General features: G+C 45.8%; 1 protein-coding gene across 1 annotated transcript in view; it reads right to left on the bottom strand.

Moving 5' to 3' along the window:
• Nucleotides 1-19,694, bottom strand: part of LOC120935601 — a 211,676-nt gene that overhangs the window by 81,401 nt on the left and 110,581 nt on the right. Inside the window, exons 9-10 of the mRNA XM_040347650.1 lie at nt 15,715-16,051; nt 10,938-11,077 (exon numbers count right to left, since the gene is read on the bottom strand). Of these exons, the coding sequence (XP_040203584.1) occupies nt 10,938-11,077; nt 15,715-16,051 (477 nt within the window). The remainder of the gene's footprint in view (nt 1-10,937; nt 11,078-15,714; nt 16,052-19,694) is intronic.

Below are 19,694 nucleotides of genomic sequence, written 5' to 3'. Positions count from 1 at the left end.
AATGTCAAAGCTTCAGCCGCGTCATTCCGCTGGGCTGTGTCCGGTGGAGGAGAGGCGGCCTCCGATGCTGTGCTCTGGAGCTCTGGATGCCAGAAGATCTTCTCATCGCTGGACCGGAGAGGAGATCACCCGTTGCTGGATACAGACAACGTTGGAGCAGGAAGCCGGGACCGAGTGGATTACCACCGCTGGATTTTTTTATTTTTTTTTATTAAAAAAGGACTTTTTTCTACGGTGTGTGTGTTTTTTCCAACTATTTACACTTCCTTTGTGAAATGGTAGGGGTACAATGTACCCCATTACCAATTCACATGTACCCCATTACCAATTTGTTAAAGGGGTCTTCCAGATTCTGATAAGCCCCCCCGCCCGCAGACCCCCACAAGCACCGGGCAAGGGTTGTGGGGATGAGGACCTTGTCCCCATCAACGTGAGGACATCCTGCCCATGTTGAGGTAATGTGGCCTGGTACGGTTCAGGAGAGGGGGGCGCACTCTGTCCCCCCCTCTTTTCTGCGGCTGGCCAGATTAACGTGCTCGGATAAGGGGTCTGGTGTGGATTTTTGGGGGAACTCCACGCCATTTTTTTTTCATTTGGGGTGGAGTTATTATTATTATTATACAGGATTTATATAGCGCCAACAGTTTGCGCAGTGCTTTACATCAGGGAAGACAGTACAGTCACAATACAATTCAATACAGGAGGGATCAGAGGGCCCTGCTCGTTAGAGCTTACAATCTAGAAGGGAGGGTCAAGTGGAACAATGGGTAGTAGCTGTGGGGGATGATCAGATGGACTCAAATGCAAATACAGTTGTTAGGTGTGGGTAGGATAGGCTTCTCTGAAGAGGAGGGTTTTCAGGGATCCTCTAAAAGCTAATAGAGAAGGAGATAGGCGGATAGATTGGGGTAAGGAGTTCCATAGGCTTGGAGAGGCTCTGGAGAAGTCCTGGAGACAAGCATGGGAGCAGGTGATGAGAGAGCTAGAGAGTAGGAGGTCTTGAGAAGAGCGAAGAGAACGATTAGGTTGGTATTTAGAGACTAGGTCAGTGATGTAGCTGGGGGCAGAGTTGTGGATGGCTTTGTAGGTAGTAGTTAGTAGTTTGAATTTAATTCTTTGGGTGAGTGGAAGCCAATGGAGGGATTGACAGAGAGGGGAAGCAGAGACAGAGCGGTTGGTAAGGTGGATCAGTCTGGCAGCAGCATTCATGATGGACTGAAGGGGGGTTAGAGTATGCAGAGGTAAGCCAATGAGGAGGGAGTTGCAGTAATCAAGGCAAGAGATGACCAGGGAATGAATTAAGAGCTCTGTGGTGTCATTGGTTAGAAAGGGGCGTATTTTGGAGATGTTGCGAAGGTTGAAGCGGCAAGATTTGGACAGTGATTGAACGTGAGGTTGACCCAGGGAGGAGGTGTAGATTGAGAATAGGAGAGGTCCAAGAACAGAACCTTGGGGGACCCCAACAGAGAAAGGAAGAGGAGAGGAGGAAGTAGAATTGTAAGTAACGCTAAAGGTACGGTTGGATAAGTAAGTAGAGAAACAGCAAAGAGTACAGTCACGGAGACCAAAGGTGTGAAGTTTTTTGAGGAGGAGTGGGTGGTCAACCGTATCGAAGGCGGCAGAGAGGTCCAGGAGTAGGAGCACAGAATAGTGTCCCTTAGTTTTTGCCGTTAGTATATCGTTTGTAAGTTTTAGGAGAGCAGTTTCTGTGGAATGTTGAGGACGAAATCCAGACTGAAAGGGATCAAGAAGGTTATTATCAGCAAGGTGTACGCTCAGTCGGTTGTAGACTAGACGTTCAAGGAGTTTGGATAAAAAGGGGAGCAAGGAGATGGGACGTAGGCTGTCAAGATTGGATGGGTCCAGTGAGGGCTTTTTAAGTATGGGGCTGACTAGTGCATGTTTCAAAGAGTTAGGGAAGATGCCAGAAGAGAGGGAGAGATTGAAGATGTGGGTTAGAGAATGTAGAATAGAGTCAGAGGGTGAACGTAGCATTTGCGAGGGAACAGGGTCCAGAGCGCAGGTGGTAAGATGGACGTTGGCAAGTAATTTAGCGACCTCGTCTATAGTGGTGGGGTTGAAAGAGGGAAGTAAAGATTGTACCTGTGGGCATGAGATGGGAAGTGTGGAGGGTATCTGAACAGTAGAGATCTCCTTGGGCATTGTATCAAACTTCTGTTTGAAGTGATTGGCGATCTCCTGGGCAGTGAGTGAGTTGGTGGGTGGAGGCAGTGGGGGACGAAGTAGAGAGTTGAAGGTAGAGAAGAGTTGGCGGGGACAGGATGATAAGTTTTTAATGAGGGTGATGAAATAGGTCTGCTTGGCAGTGAGGAGGCTGGAATTGTATTTTTGGAGGGCAGATTTATACTGGACGAAGTCTTCCTTGGACTTGCTCTTGCGCCACTGGCGCTCAAGAGCACGGCTGTGTTTTTTCAGACTTCTGGTATCATCTGTTTGCCAGGGTTGAAGGGGGCGTTGTCTTATTCTGCGTGTAGTGAGGGGGGCAAGTCTGTCCAGTGATGCTAGAAGTAAAGTGTTGTAGACAGAAGTGGCTAGGTCAGTGCAGGACAGGGGTGCGATTTTGTCGTAGAGGTGGTCAGTCGCAGAGTATAGAAGAGAAGGGTTGATATGGTGAAGGTTTCTACGAGAAACCGTTAGGCGTTTGGGTGGAGAGGAGGTGGAGGAGAAGGAGAGAGTGAAGTTAATAAGGTAGTGATCAGATAGGGGGTAAGGATAGTTGCTTCCACTTAGATAAATCCCCCCACTTTAAGTTTCCCTTAAAATCCACACCAGACCTGAAGGGTCTGGAATGGATATTTGGGGGGAACCCCATGTCCTTTTTTGGAAGCAATCTGGGCCAATGTGATATCTGCCCTGAGATGATGAAAACATTAATTTGTATGTGGTGTGTGTATGTGTTGTTGTTATAACTTTTATCGTGGGTATTTCACAATTTTTGCAATGTCTCTTTATGGATAGTCTAGCGCTCAGTAGGTTATGAATGACTATTGTTCTATTGGTTATATGAAGGGATTCTATTCCCAAGGATAGTAAAGCCAATCCTGGGGATATATTAATTCTTAAGTGTAGTATTTGCGCTGGTAAGTCAAACACTCTGTTCCAGAGGGTGTGTATATGTGGACAATCCCACAGTATGTGGTATAATGTGCCTATAGCTCTGCATTTCCTCCAACAGAGTGGAGAAGTAGGGGTATCAAACTTGGAAAGTCAGAGTGAAGTCAAGTACCATTGAAGCTGTATCTTTTGTGTTAGATCCCAAAGGTTAACACTTTTGGTCGCAGAGTAAGGTGCCTGTTCCTTCTGATCAGGGCCGTCTTTACTGCAGGGCAAAAAGGACAGCTGCCCAGGGCGGGGAATCTACACAAGAGCCAAACGCTGTAGGAAAGCAGGGGAAAGAGGGGCAGGGAAGCTACACAGAGAGAAGCTCCTCCTGACTGGCAGCCTGTATGGACACACTGTGAGTACTCTGCAGCTCTACTCTGGAATTTTCTAGGTGGGGGGGAGGAACTGGGGGAGCTCTGAACTGGGAAAGAGAGCTTTGTACTGTGGGGGGGGGGAGATGTACACAGCGCACCTCATACACAGGCACCCCTCATCCCTGAAACAAAAATAAATCTGCGCTATCCAACTAATAAGCAGCCACAAACAATCTAGTGAAACAAGAAAGTGGTACAGTATACAAAAACAATTTTGTGGCGCTAAAATAAAATAATAAAATTCTGTGTCAACACCAATTAACAGTATGAGCAAATGAAAAAGTCCCTATGTGATGAAATGGTGATAAATGGTTGATAGATGAGTGACCAAATAAATAATTAATTCCAAACACCACGGTGAATCAAAATAGATAAAAGTGAAAAAAAACCACCACCAGAAGCGGAGGCTTACCAGAGGTATTGAACCCAAATAAGCGTACGCCTAAATGGTCAATACAAGCTGAATGTAAATGGATGGAAACCACATCAACCGGATCTGGATATAAACTTGTGGGGATATCCTGAAGACATCACATGCACAAGCACAAGGGGGAGTAACGGCAACTCAGACGATCAGACCGTATGCAAAATGCATAAAGAAAAGACGAAGGCACATAGTGTAATACCGTAACAATGTTGAAATTTAATAACGGTTAAAAACACTTACAGTTAAGGTGTATAAATAGGACGTCAATAAAAGATAGCGCATGGCAGCAGCAAAGTCCCGACGCGTTTCACAAAAGATTGCATCATCTGGGGTCCCTGCACTCCATGCACATCACACCCCTCAGCCGTGCACTCCGCACTCATCGCTCCCCTCAGCCCTGCACTCAATGCACCCTCAGCCCTGCACTACATGCATATCGCACTTCTCAACCCTGCACTCTGTACATAGCACACCCCTCATCACTGCACTTGATGTGCAGTAACCTCTAGCAACCTATCAGTGAGTGGTAAGGATGTGCAGTAGCCTCTATCAACCAATCAGTGAGCAGTAATAATGTGCAGTAACCTCTAACAACCAATCAGCAAGCAGAAATTATGTGCTGTAAGCTCTAGCAACTAATCACTGACCTGTAATATGTGCTGTAACCTCTGACAACCAATTGCTGCCTGATCTGCTGCAGTGAACTGTTTTTGAGTCTAGCTGCTATTTATTGTATGTCTCAGAGTGGGGGCTTTGGGGGGCCCAAAAAAAATGTTTGCCCAGGTCCAACCAACATTACACGGCACTGCTTCTGATGGAAGTTACTTTGCAGTCACTCCTCTCAGAAAGGGCGTTGCTAGGTGTGTGAAGGACCTAGAGTCAGAGCCTGATTAACATAGGGACAATTGGAGCTGCAGCTCCAGGCCCCTTCCTCGAAATACGCCCATTTGCCCAAAAAAATAAAAAATAAATTGACTTTGAGGATTGTAGCTCGGCGACCAGTGGTCACAGAGACCCCACATTCGGGGGGTATGTAGCTGAAGACCCTCCCCACCACTGGTTAAAATATGGGGCTCCCATTTATGGTTCCAGAGATACAGGGCTGCTTGCGCAGCCTGTCAGACGCCACACACAGAGCGGCCAGTTGAATTACAAGCTGACACTCTGCAGCATAGGGTGACCACAGTTCCAAACTGCCATTCAGACACACACCAGCCCCCCCCCCCCCCCCCCAAATATGTTTTTTGATTTTTTTTGGCTGATTTTTGGGACAGGGGAGTATCATGAAATTAGTGTGGTTTGCAGGTGGTTAAATACCTCCTAGCCTGGTCACAACTCATGATTCTGAACTGTGCATGTGCAGTCTGGAGCCAGCCGATTAGTGAGCTGCTGGGCTCGGTCTCTACTTGTGTGGTGGGGTGTGTGAATTTAAACCACATCCCACTGCCTAATCTGAGTCTGAGCCCAGCAGTTCACTAAACCAGACGTTATCAGACCAACGTTGTATCCTGGCCTAGGCCAACAAGGCCCAGGCCTAGGGCAGCACTTTTCAGGGGGGCAGCACGGAAAGAGTCCCCGCCGGCTTGCGCTACACTGTAAGGCCTCGTACACACGATAGGTTAAATAGAGGAAAACGGTTCATCGGTCAAAACCGATCGTGTGTGGGCCCCATAGGTTATTTAACCATCGGTTAAAAAAAAAGCCAACTTGCTTTAAATTTAACCGATGGATTCCTAACCGATAGGTCAAAACCGATCGTAAGTAGGCACGACCATTGTTTAAAAATCCACGCATGCTCAGAATCAAGTCGACGCATGCTTGGAAGCATTGAACATTTTTTTTAGCACGTCGTTGTGTTTTACGTCACCGCGTTCTGACACGATCGGTTATCCGCATTCTGTGAGGGGGGGGCGCGGTTTCTAAATTTGACTGCCCTATCATTCTGAAACACAAACCTTCCTCACTATCCTATATGTTTTCTGCTGCACCATTGGCATGGTTACATCTTCTTAGTCCTCTCCATAAAATTCTTAGACACTTGTGCTTAAAGTAGAACTATAGGCAACAACTTTTAAGTAAGGGAGGGTTATAGCAACTGTCAGTTTATTTTTTTACCATCCCTGTCCCATTGCGGAGATTTCCCTTCACTTCCTGCCCCATAGCCAAACAGGAAGTGAGAGGAAATGTATGAAAATTAAGGGACTCCATTGCCCCCCCCCCCCCAGGCCCACAGAACTAGTGTCCCCACTCGAAAATTTCAGGGGGTCTTAAACAGAAAGGGGTGTGGCCTATACAGGAAGGGGTGGATCATATTTAAATAAGGGGGTGCACGAGTTTAGTCAGGCCTATGGCAGCACAAAACCTAAATACACCACTGCTTCAGACTGCGCATGCACAGTTCAGAATCACAGACAATTTTTTTTCCCAAAGTGTTTTACTGGTGGCCATTTGTGAGTTGTGGTTGGCCAGGCTGGCAAGGGAGCCAGAAGTACTCGCTGCTTGCTTCCCCGCAGAAATCGCAGGTGCGGGTAGCAGGATTTGTGATGACAGGCCAGGCTACTGCTGAGCAAGACAGGTACTCTTAGGCTCGGTTCACACTGCAGTTCACACTGCCCTTTGCGAACTGCTGGGGGTGTTAATACAATGTTAATCACACCTCCAGTAAAGTTTGCATATTGCAGTGCGAACAGGGCCGATCCTAGGCAGGGTGCTTTGCACCCAGGCGCCTGCAGAGGTGGGGGCGCCGAAGTGTATACACACACGAAAGTGCTTCAAAGAAGCTACTTGCAGGAAATTTTTGGACATCACGCAAGCGCATCACTCCAGTGTGAAAGCACCCGGGCTATCACACTGGGATTGCAAATGAGGCTTTTTTCAGGTGCTATTTTTAACGCTAAAGCTGATGGACCATCTTCTGTACTATTGTCTGCAGTCTCTGACATCTCCTGTACTATGTCTGCAAGTCTCTAACCACCACCTATATCATGTCTGCAGTCTCTGACCATCTCCTGTACTATGTCTGCAGTCTCTGACTGTCTCCTGTACTATGTCTGCAGTCTCTGATCATCTTCTGTACCATGTCTGCAGTCTCTGACCATCTCCTGTATCATGTCTGCATTTTCTGACTATTTCCTGTATCATGTCTGCAGTCTCTGACCATCTCCTGTATCATGTCTGTAGTATGTCTGGGGGTCTTTCTAACACACTCTCTAACAGAAGCCCTCTCTGTATCCATCAGAGAGGCCCCCCTCCAGGTCCCAATAAAGTACTCTGCTTCTCTTCCGGTATTTTCTTTATTGTTAAGAGATCATGTAAGGATCCCATCGTAATGAAGACTTTGTGGGGGGAGCATTTCTGTGGTTGAGTCATTGCATAGAAATGTTTGTAAAGGGGAGGAGTTAGTAAAATGACCACACCCATGTGGGGGCGCCAGAAATATTTCTTTATCGTACATCACGCGACACAGAGCGGCATAGTCATTACTATACGGGTTATATGGAGTACCTTCAGGTGATGGACACTGGCAATCTCAAACAGGAAGTCCCCTCCCTATATAACCCCCTCCCATAGAGGAAGTACCTCAGTTTTTTTGCCAGTGTCTTAGGTGTTGGTCACGATTTAGCTTTGCTCCACGTCCTTAGGACCAAGGCAGGCTAAACGGATCTGTCCAAAGTGCCTCAGAGCTAAAGTGGACAGTACCCGGGCCCCAAGTCGTGGGGTGTTGCCTATAATGCTCTCCTTGGAGGGCTGGACCCTGGGCCCAGGGCTTTGGTTTTGTTAAAAATCAAAAGTTTTTCCTGTTGCCAGGGTGCTGTATAGGTCCAGGGCAGTAGGTGTTCCTTCTTCGACCCCAGTACCTGAAGGTCTAGTACGCTACCCACGGAGAAGGGGGAAGATTGGATCACTTGCTATGCAACTGTCCTGCAGCTTGGAGCAGGTAAGGGGGGGGTTTGCGGGACTTGGTCAGTCGGCAGGCCCCCCGGGGGAGATTCTGGAGGTTCAGCCTGGGTATGCTCTGCATTGGCAAATTAGCTCCACTATGTCTGTTTAAGACAGGATGGTCTTAGTTACCCCAGTACCTGGTCCCCCTTTTTGTGTGCTTTTTTTCTGCTGCAACCCTGCATCTACCCATGACAAAAGGTCTATTGGCCTGAGTTGTCTTACCTGCCAGGGTTTTGTTCCACCGCAGATTGTGCTGTTCACTTTCAGTGGATCCTCCAGCGTTGACATGCTTCCTTCCATGCTGCGACGCGCGCGTGCAGGTGCGGGTGCACGCACGTGCGGGTGCGCATGGTGCTCATATTTATGCGCACCGTTGTGCGCATGCGCGGTGGGGGGGAGGCGTCAATTACGTCAGGAGGAAGGTGGCGTCCCCTCCTCGATGTTTTCTTCGGCTCAGTTGTAAGCTGAAGGGCTGAAGGAAGGACACAGAGCGGTGGTGCTCCTAGGGTGTAGGCTGACACCCAGTGGCATAAGAAGAGTACTTCGGGTCCGGAGCTTGCTCTCCAAGGACAGTTTTTTTCCTTAAAGCCTAGACTCTTGCAGCAGCTGGCAAGCAGCACAATATTGGGAACAGTTTAAAAAAAAAAAAAAAGATATAGACTGTTTTTCCCAGCAGCTCAGGGACATTAGGAAATACCTATTTACCCTAGCTATATTATTTGTTTTACTCCTTGCTACAACAGTTGGTTGTTGTTTTGCGGGGTACCTCGGTATTGTATCATGGCTCCCAAGGGCTCAGGAACCAGGGCTGCAAAAGGTGCTAAAAAACAAAAGGGTTTCCCCTCTGATTCTGAGGATCTCAGTCAGGCTATGCCAGATCTATCCTTGTCTAATAATCCAGAGGAGATTGCCTCGGATGAGCCATCGGGTGCGTCTGGTGCTTCGGCTGGCCCTAACCTACCCAACCCTGTGTTCATCACAGAGGATATGCTAGCTACCTCTCTGGGGGGACTAGAACAAAGATTGACAGCTATGTTTGCAAATTCTTTTCCAGGCAAAAAACGGGCTAGATCCCCATCGCCTAAACTCGTATCCTCGGATGCTGAGATTCTTTCACCTGAGGAATACGAATCTCAGGAGGATCAAGTGGAGCAGAACCTGGAAGGTTCAGATATTGAAGAGTCCACCATAGAAAAAACATTTTCAGCCTCCCAAGCGGAGAGTCTGTGGATCCAGTCTTTAACAGACATGGTCCGTTCGGCATTTAAATGGCCTCTGCTAGGGCCTCAAGTCCCTACGGTATCTTCTTTGGGCTCCTTAAAAGCGCCACTGAGTAATGCTCTGTTTCCAGTCCATCCTCTCTTGGAGGATCTGATATTTAAGGATTGGGTACGGCCGGACAGAATATTCATACCTCCTAAAAGGTTTTCTGTCCTCTACCCTATGGAAGAAAAAATTTCCAAGAGATGGGCGCTCCCAGCTGTGGACGCAGCCATCTCCTGCGTAAATAAATCTTTGACTTGCCCGGTGGAGAACATACAAATGTTCAAAGACCCGGTCGAAAAATTACTAGAAACTCTCTTGAAGGCTTCCTTTACTACGACAGGAGCAGTGGTGCAGCCTGCAGTAGCTGCTATTGGCATTTGTCAAGCGTTAAAAGACCAGACAAAACAGATGTTAAAGGACATTCTGGCCGAGCAGGCACGAGAATATGCCGACCTCCCCAGAGCCCTGTGTTTTGCGGTGGATGCTATAAAAGATTCCATCCAGCAGGCTTCCCGTTTGTCACTGTTCTTGGTACACATGCGAAGGCTCTTGTGGCTAAAGAATTGGTCGGCCGAGACTCCATGTAAAAAACTCTTCGCAGGCTTCCCCTTTCACGGAGGAAGACTTTTTGGAGAAGATCTGGATAAATACATTCAGACGATATCTAGTCGCAAGAGCACTTTTTTGCCGGTCAAGAAGAGATCTCGAGGCCCCACGCTTAAGCAGCAGTTGTCGCCAACTCCGGGGCCTTCGACCTCCAGGCAGTATCGACGGCCTCCTGCACGATCAAACTTTGGTAATAAGTCGCAATGACAGGCCTCAGGTGGCAAGAGACCATGGTCTCGTAAGCCAGCAAAATCAGCCCCCAAATCAGCTTTATGAAGGGGCGCCCCCACTCAATCGGGTGGGGGGAAGGCTTTGGTTCTTTGCAGAAATTTGGGAAGCCAATATCCCCGACAAGTGGGTTCTTTCCTTGGTCGCCACAGGCTACAAGATAGAATTTCTGGAGTTTCCTCCTCTTCATTTTCAGGAATCAAGAGTTCCAAAAGATCAGGTAAAGAAGGCATGTCTGCTGCCAGCTTTGGATCGTCTTCTATACCAGGGGGTAATTATAGAGGTACCAGCCCAGGAATGTGGGCTAGGCTTTTACTCCAACCTATTTATCATACCAAAGCCCAACAGCGACGTCAGGCCAATCCTGGATCTAAAGGGCCTGAATTCTTACCTAAGGGTTCGCTCCTTTCGGATGGAATCCGTACGGTCGGCAGCAGCTGCCTTGCAGCAAGACGATTATCTAGCCTCAATAGACATAAAGGATGCATACCTACATGTACCAATCTTTCAGGGGCATCAAAAGTTCCTGCGCTTTGCAATCGCAGGACGCCACTACCAATTTGTGGCTCTCCCCTTCGGGCTAGCAACATCCCCCCGGGTGTTCACGAAGGTCCTGGACCCCATCTTAGCCAATCTAAGGACCCAAGGTGTTTCGATCCTAGCTTACCTGGACGACCTCCTTATCATAGACCACTCTGCTTCCAGCCTAAATCGAGCAGTAGCCCTTACGGTTCAGTTCCTCGAGGTATTCGGCTGGGTTCTAAACCAAGAGAAATCGGCCTTATAACCCACAAGACGGTTGGAATACCTTGGCATGCTGCTAGACACGGAACGGCAGAGGGTGTTCCTACCTTTAGCAAAGGCCAAAGGTATCAGAGAGTTAATCCGGTTGGTTCAGAGCAAAAGAGAACCAACTATTCGCTTATGTATGCGATTGCTGGGCAAGCTAGTGGCCACCTTCGAGGCAGTACCTTATGCTCAGGTTCACACTCGAGTCCTACAGGCGGCCATTCTGTCAGCTTGGAACAAAGATCCAACAGCCCTGGATCTTCCCTTGACCCTCTCGTCAAAGGTCCGTCAAAGTCTCTGCTGGTGGCTAAACCCTCAGAATCTAATGAAGGGAAAATCTTTCAGTCCCATCATCTGGAAGATAGTGACCACAGATGCCAGCCTAAAGGGCTGGGGAGCAGTCTTGGATGGGCAGACTCAGCAGGGGACGTAGGCAGGATCAGAGAGACTTCTGCCCATCAACGTTCTGGAGATCAGAGCTGCACGGTTAGCCTTAAAGGCATGGACACCCAAGCTACAAGGGTCTCCAGTGAGATTGCAGTCCGACAATGCCACGGCTGTGGCATATATAAACCACCAGGGGGGCACGAGGAGTCGGGCCGCCCAAAGGGAGGTGAATCTAATTTTCCTGTGGGCAGAGGCACATGTGCCATGCATCTCGGCGATTTTTGTTCCCGGAGTGGACAACTTACAGGCGGACTTCTTAAGTCGCCAGCAGCTGGTTCCAGGGCAATGGTCGCTCCATCCCCAGGTCTTTCAAGAGATCTGCCAGAAATGGGGATTTCCGGACGTAGACATCATGGCATCAAGGTTCAACAAGAAGCTGAACAGGTTCATGTCCAGGACAAGGGATCCTCTGGCCTGTTGAACCGGTGCGTTGGTTTGCCCTTGGCATCAGTTCAATCTACTGTATGCCTTCCCCCCGTTGCAGATGCTGCCCCGCCTGCTGCGCAGGATCAGGGTAGAGAACAAGCCAGTTATTCTGATAGCCCCAGCATGGCCCCGGAGGTCATGGTTCTCACTAATCGTGAGAATGTCAGTAGGGGAGCCCTGGACCCTTCCACTTCGGCCAGACCTACTCTCGCAAGGCCCGATCCTCCACCCTGCCTTACGGCATCTAAATTTGACGGCTTGGCGGCTGAATCCCTGATCCTCAGGGGTAGAGGCCTATCCAGCCAGGTGATTTCTACTCTGATTAAGGCTAGAAAGCCAGTCTCCAGAGTAATTTATTGCAGGATTTGGAGGGCCTACGTGGTCTGGTGCGAGTCCCAAAGATGGCACCCTCGCAAGTACACCATTGACAGAGTGTTAAGTTTTCTCCAGCTAGGAGTGGACAAAAACTTGGCCTTAAGCACTATCAAGGGACAATTTTCAGCCTTGTCAGTGTGGTTTTAGAGGCATTTGGCCACTCACTCTCTAGTTAAAACTGTTTTGCAGGGGGTCTTATGCATTAATCCCCCTATCAAATCTCCACTTTGCCCGTGGGATTTGAATCTTGTTTTGTCGGCTCTACAAAAGCAGCCCTTTGAACCTCTGGCAGAGGTTCTGTTGGTGTTACTGACTAGGAAGTTAGTATTTTTGGTTGCTATGGCCTCTGCTAGAAGAGTATCAGAGCTGGCAGCCTTGTCTTGTAGAGAACCATCAAAAATAATGTTTTTAGGGAAAAAGGGGGGGGATGGGAAAGCGCAAGTAAAGTCACTAGTGTACTAAGTATCTCAGATAGAGGATACTTAAGTGGGGTCATCCGATAAATATCGATGCTGTTACCGTAACCTTTTAAGGCATAGAATAAATAAATGAAAAAGATGAGTTGGGGGATGGGAATTAGTTTAAGAAAAAACCGAAGAATATAGTTAAGAGGGTTACTATTAGTAGCAGTAATTGACCATGAGACTTAATTAGAAATATATCAAAAGTATGAAATTTATTTAACACAGTTCATACGGCTATAAAAGATTTTTTAATAGTATTATTATCAGATATAAGATCTAATAGATATTTAAAGTTCCTGAACACATGTAACGAGACTGACAAGACTAACAATGACTACAATTAACGACGCCCGACTGCGCGTGCTAGAAGTTCACACAACAATGACATGCATCATCAATTTATAGCAGTTTTAAATAGCCCTAGCATGAATCATGGGGACTATATAGTAAGTAATCATACGTGGGAATCCATAGCGGTCTCACCACATTAATGATATTTGAAATGCCAAATAGATGCAATATATGGTGGGTGAACCTAAGTTTAGGGAGAAAAAGGAGAGAGGGGGAAATGTGTAGTGTGTCTTATGTCTGTCAATACCCAGAATGAATTGAATATATAATGCAATATTGTTTACAAATATAGTGGAAGTCCATACGTAATATTAGGCAGAAAATATGTGATGTGATACTAAATAACTTTTGAAAGTTCCTGCTAAATTAGTATCCTCTAGAGCAAATTGGACAATGATACTTTGTTGGTAAAGTTGAGTACTCAGTATCAATATTGGCTTGATCAAGCAAAGTAATTTATATATATATATATTGCTGAGAATGTCCAGTTAAGTTTCCATTTCTAAATCAATTTCTGGTAGTGCAATAATAATGTTAGTATTATTTGAACGACAGGCAAAAAATCAGGCATCATGGGGAACTGCTGTCCATCACGTATATTGAAGTGTCAGTATAATTTATACTGCTTGCAATTAATCACCCATTCGTTACCTTAGTATAGATGTAGTTTGGTCTTTGATCATCCGATCTTATATAGGTAAAATTACCGACCTTTATTTGTTGTTCATCTATTTTGTAACGATATCCATGGTTGTGTTGTAGCAAGTTTTCCAGCAGAATTCAAATGGTCCAGATGGTCATTGCTGACCTTGATGCGCTGATTGTAATAATTTCCCGGGATGTTGTTTTCCTTTCAGTGTTTTGTTGAGGAGGCCGCTCTATTGGCACTAGATTGCATCTGTGCCTTGAAGCAAACTTGCGAGTAGTTTGTCTGTCATGGGCCGTCTCTTCCGTTCGACGGCTTGTTGGTTGTTCTATCAAGAGAGCCGTTCTCTCCTTCTCCCGTCAGTCGGCTGAACGCCGGTATAGGCGTAGCGGGCGTCTAGCTGTGACGTCGACGCGTTTCGCCGTGCTTAGTGGCGTAGCTTCTTCCTGGACGTGCTACACAGTTAGTCAATGGGTGTTTTGTATTGATGTCTTAATTGGTGTCAAACTGAGATCGCAATCATTCTCAGGTTTGTGTCAATGATTGGCACAATGCGGTACACTGTTGTGGAGGAACTTTAAATTTTAAATGAAACAGTCTATAATGTAAATTTGCACTACTGAATCGAAGTCATAAACATCTGACATGTATTCATCAATGCTGACAGGCATTGTCCTTTTTTTTGGGAAATAGTTTTAAGCTGTTCTGTCAGTAGGGATAATTATCTAGTTAATAAGTGTCAGTGTTGGAAAATGCAGTTGGAAATAAACATTGAAAGATTATAGACATAGAGTAAGATGGTGCAGTTATTCATGCAATCAGAAAAAGAAACTAGAAAGAGCTATTATTATGATACTAGGAGGATAATATCAACTGGATTATTAGATAACCAGTAAATTTGTGATTTATTCGGATTGCGCGACGGTATTATTAGATGTTAAATTTAATTTTAATTTTGATTTTAAATACGTTTATAGTTGAAAAACTATGGGTTCAAAAAGACCTGTAAATTTAATTCTGTGTTTAGGCCGGCCGGCATAAGCGATTTTAAACGATAGATCCAGAATTTTTCTTTTTGTAACAGTATTTTGTCAAAGTCGCCACGTCGGCTCGATAGTTTTAGCTGGTAAATGCCTTTTACTGTTAATCCTCGGGAGTCACGGTTATGGAATTGGGCGAAGTGTTTTGCTAGGGGCTTTTCTGGAATTTTTTCTTTCTCATTTATTTCCCTCAAGTGCTCGCCAATTCGTATCTTCAATGGGCGTTTGGTTTTCCCAATGTAAATTTTATTACAGGGGCATGTGATCATATAGATCACACGTTCCGTAAGGCAATTGATTAGACCCTTGATCTCGAAAGATTTTTCTCCCATAGAATCCTGGAATTTGGACGTTCGGTCGACATATGGGCAAATGTGGCACTTGGTACAAGGGAACATCCCTTGGGAGCGAGGATAATTTGTAAGCCATGTGGGATCAGAGGCCCGTATGTATTCTGATCTAATTAGCCTATCGCCAATGTTTTGGGCTCTGCGTGCCACAAGCTTTGGTTTGTCACTCACTATTTTTGCTAGTAATGGGGCATTAGTTAGAATGCCCCAATGTTTTTCGAGGACAGTTCGTACTTCCTCCCACTGTGTTCCGAAAGGAGTGATAATCCGTATAGGTTGAATTGAATTTTGGGGCAATTTGTCTGTTGAATCTTTTTTAATTGTAAGTAATTCATTGCGCTCTCTATTTGCTGCTTTTTTGCGGGCATTTTTTATTTGTCTGTGAGAGTACCCACGTTCGCGAAATCTATTGTAAAGATCCTGGCTCTCGCGATAGTAGTCGCTTGATTTGGAACAATTGCGCTTGATGCGCAAAAATTGTCCTATTGGAATACCATTTTTAAGCGAGGCAGGATGGTGACTTGTGGCATGAAGCAGCGTGTTCGCGGCTGTGTCCTTACGGTAGGTGCTGGTATTAATGTGTCCATCCTCTAGTCTAATTCTCAAGTCGAGGAACGATAATTCATGTATGTGTGAGGTGTATGTCAAGCGTATATTTCGTTGATTATCATTTAGTTCACACATGAACAGCCGAAGCTGTTCAATAGTGCCTCGCCACAACATGAGCACATCGTCGATGTACCGCCACCAGGTGATTACATGGCGGCGGTACATCGACGTCGTGTATACGTCCTCTGCCTCCCAGAGTCCTAAGTGCAGGCATGCATAAGCAGGTGCCCATGCTGCACCCATGGACGTACCTCTTATCTGGCGATAGTATGTGCCCATGAATTGAAAGTTGTTATTGTTCAGAGCAAACTCCAGCATCTCAGCGATGAACTCATTTTGGGGGCCTGCCAATGGGTAGGCTTCATCCAAGAAAGTCTGTACCGCTGTAATTCCTATTTCATGTGGTATCGAGGTATACAATGATTCCACATCGATACTAACAAGAAGTGTGCTCGGCGGTATTGGTTCAGCACTGAGGTCCTGGAGCTTACCTAGTACGTGCTGTGTATCCTGGACAAATGATGGTAGGTTATTGACCATCTCTTTAAGTAGTCCATCAAGGTATTTTCCTGTGCACTCAAGAGGTCCCTGGCAGGCAGAGACAATAGGTCTACCTGGTGGTTCTCTAAGATCCTTGTGGATCTTAGGTATTATGTAAAATGTTGGTATATTGTAATTTTGTACACTTAGGTAGTTGTATTATTACAATCAGCGCATCAAGGTCAGCAATGACCATCTGGACCATTTGAATTCTGCTGGAAAACTTGCTACAACACAACCATGGATATCGTTACAAAATAGATGAACAACAAATAAAGGTCGGTAATTTTACCTATATAAGATCGGATGATCAAAGACCAAACTACATCTATACTAAGGTAACGAATGGGTGATTAATTGCAAGCAGTATAAATTATACTGACACTTCAATATACGTGATGGACAGCAGTTCCCCATGATGCCTGATTTTTTGCCTGTCGTTCAAATAATACTAACATTATTATTGCACTACCAGAAATTGATTTAGAAATGGAAACTTAACTGGACATTCTCAGCAATATATATATATATAAATTACTTTGCTTGATCAAGCCAATATTGATACTGAGTACTCAACTTTACCAACAAAGTATCATTGTCCAATTTGCTCTAGAGGATACTAATTTAGCAGGAACTTTCAAAAGTTATTTAGTATCACATCACATATTTTCTGCCTAATATTACGTATGGACTTCCACTATATTTGTAAACAATATTGCATTATATATTCAATTCATTCTGGGTATTGACAGACATAAGACACACTACACATTTCCCCCTCTCTCCTTTTTCTCCCTAAACTTAGGTTCACCCACCATATATTGCATCTATTTGGCATTTCAAATATCATTAATGTGGTGAGACCGCTATGGATTCCCACGTATGATTACTTACTATATAGTCCCCATGATTCATGCTAGGGCTATTTAAAACTGCTATAAATTGATGATGCATGTCATTGTTGTGTGAACTTCTAGCACGCGCAGTCGGGCGTCGTTAATTGTAGTCATTGTTAGTCTTGTCAGTCTCGTTACATGTGTTCAGGAACTTTAAATATCTATTAGATCTTATATCTGATAATAATACTATTAAAAAATCTTTTATAGCCGTATGAACTGTGTTAAATAAATTTCATACTTTTGATATATTTCTAATTAAGTCTCATGGTCAATTACTGCTACTAATAGTAACCCTCTTAACTATATTCTTCGGTTTTTTCTTAAACTAATTCCCATCCCCCAACTCATCTTTTTCATTTATTTATTGTAGAGAACCATACCTCATTCTGCATAAAGACAGGGTGGTTCTCCGTCCGCATCCGTCTTTTCTGCCAAAGGTTGTGTCCAGTTTTCACTTAAACCAGGATTTGATCCTACCATCCTTTTTTCCAAAGCCCACTTCTAGAAAGGAAGGCTTGCTGCATACCTTGGATATTTTCAGGGCCATGAAGGCCTACCTCAAGGCTACAGAAAAGATTCGAAAGACGGATATATTGTTCATCCTGCTGGAAGGACCCAAGATGGGTCAGGCGGCAGCTAAAGCTACCATCGCTAGATGGATTAAGCAGTTAATCAGTCAGGCCTACGGCTTGAAGGGGTTGCCCCCTCCTTTGTCTATTAAGGTCCATTCTACCAGGGCCATGAGCGCCTCCTGGGCAGCACACCACCAGATCTCTATGGCTCAGGTTTGCAAGGCGGCAACCTGGTCGTCAGTCCACACGTTTACAAAATTTTACCAGTTGGACGTTAGAAGGAGTGCAGATGCAGCCTTTGGTCAGGCAGTACTGCAGGCTGCAATTTGAGATCCTCGGGATCTGGGGCACCCTTGGTTAATTAATGAATTAATTAAATTAATCAGATTAATTATTTTTTCGTTGGATTTAATTTGGATTTATTATGATTTTAAAATGGTTACTTTCTGAATTAAATCTTCTTGGTTGAGATGTCTCCCTCCCCTCCTTAAAGCATTGCTTTCGGACATCCCGTATAGTAATGACTATGCCGCTCTGTGTCCCGTGATGTACGATAAAGAAAAAGGGATTTTTAATACAGCTTATCTGTAAAATCCTTTTCTTGGAGTACATCATAGGACACAGAGCTCCCACCCCTCTTATGGGGAAGATTTTGGGATGCATACTGCTTGCTACAAAACTGAGGTACTTCCTCTATGGGAGGGGGTTATATAGGGAGGGGACTTCCTGTTTGAGATTGCCAGTGTCCATCACCTGAAGGTACTCCATATAACCCGTATAGTAATGACTATGCCGCTCTGTGTCCCGTGATGTACTCCAAGAAAAGGATTTTACAGGTAAGCTGTATTAAAAATCCCTTTTTCTGTACCTAGGCGCCTGTGACCCTAGGTTCGGCCCTGAGTGCGAACTGTGAATTCGGACAGGAATCGGATTGCATGGGTGTTCACACCCATGCAATCCGATTCTGGTGCGGGCCAAAAAATGGGTCCTGTGTGAGTTTGGTCCGAATGCGATTTCAGCCATACAATCTGTATGGCTGAATTTGCATCACACAAACATCACATGAAATTTGCACAGCAGTGCGGTGCGAATCACATGTGATGTTTGACATTGCAGCAGTGTGAACCAGACCTAAATGTGCCCCCTCTTCTACTGTGGTGTTTTAGAGAGATTCACAGCAACCAGGCATGCAGAGAAAGCAGGGACAGGAGGTGTGCAGTCTGTGAGGCTGAAAAGGAGCCATTGCAGTGACTTCTGTTATCAAGCCCAAGTAGAGGAAGGGGAGAGCACGGGGGAGGATCAGAGAGGCACTGTGCAGTGGTTGGAAAAACATCAGAGACAGTAGCTGGCTGGAGCGGACTTCACCTCCATAATCAAGCACAGGGAGAGGATGGGTGAATGCGTTGGAAGCATTAGAGGCATCTGTTCTGTGGCTGTCAGGCTCAGGCTGGATCCCTGTGATATCAAGTGTACTCACTGGCACGGCTCTTCTACTTGCTGTTATGCCCAAAGAAGTGCGGGAGGGAGAGAGAAGTTAGCAGCCAGTGTGCAGCCAGTGTGAAGCTTCAGATCAGTCACTGGAGAGCGAATACCATTCCCTGCTAAATGCCGCTGGGCGCCGGAGGAGGGGTGGAGCCACAGATAGTTGTGCAGCACTGTTTACTAGACGCCAAGCGGGGCCGGCCCTAGCAACCAGTCCAGGAAATGCAGTGGCTGCACTGGCTGACAGGCTGTGTCCTCCATTTCATTCCGGGATACTGTATTGTCCCGGAATGAAACTGTCCGGGACCTGGGACATACATAGCAATTGCGGGATAGTCCCGTGCAATCCGGGACACGTGGGCACCCTACTGCAGCAGCAGACTGAGAAAATTAGATCACAGGGCTTATAATAATTATTTGTATATTACCTATGGTAATTAACCCCTTGCCACCCAGGCCTGACACTTTTCTCCTACATGTAAAAATCATCATATCATATGTTTTTTGCTAGAAAATTACTCGGATGCTTTAAAAAATTTTTTTTAAAAATACTGATGCTTTATTTTTTTTTACAGGTTACAGAGGAGGTCTAGTGCTAGAATTATTGCTCTCGCTCTAACGATCGTGACGTATGTAACCTGAGTGTATCTGGCTCTGATACTAGCCAGGGCCTTCCCAGGGACTGACTAGTATCTCTCCCCAGCCTGTCCCCACACACCCTCTCACCTGCTGACCTGT

Source organism: Rana temporaria, chromosome 4, assembly GCF_905171775.1.
Source record: "Rana temporaria chromosome 4, aRanTem1.1, whole genome shotgun sequence".
NCBI lineage: Eukaryota > Metazoa > Chordata > Amphibia > Anura > Ranidae > Rana > Rana temporaria.
Note: the sequence above shows the minus strand (reverse complement) of the source record. Positions and strands in the feature narration are given on the sequence as shown.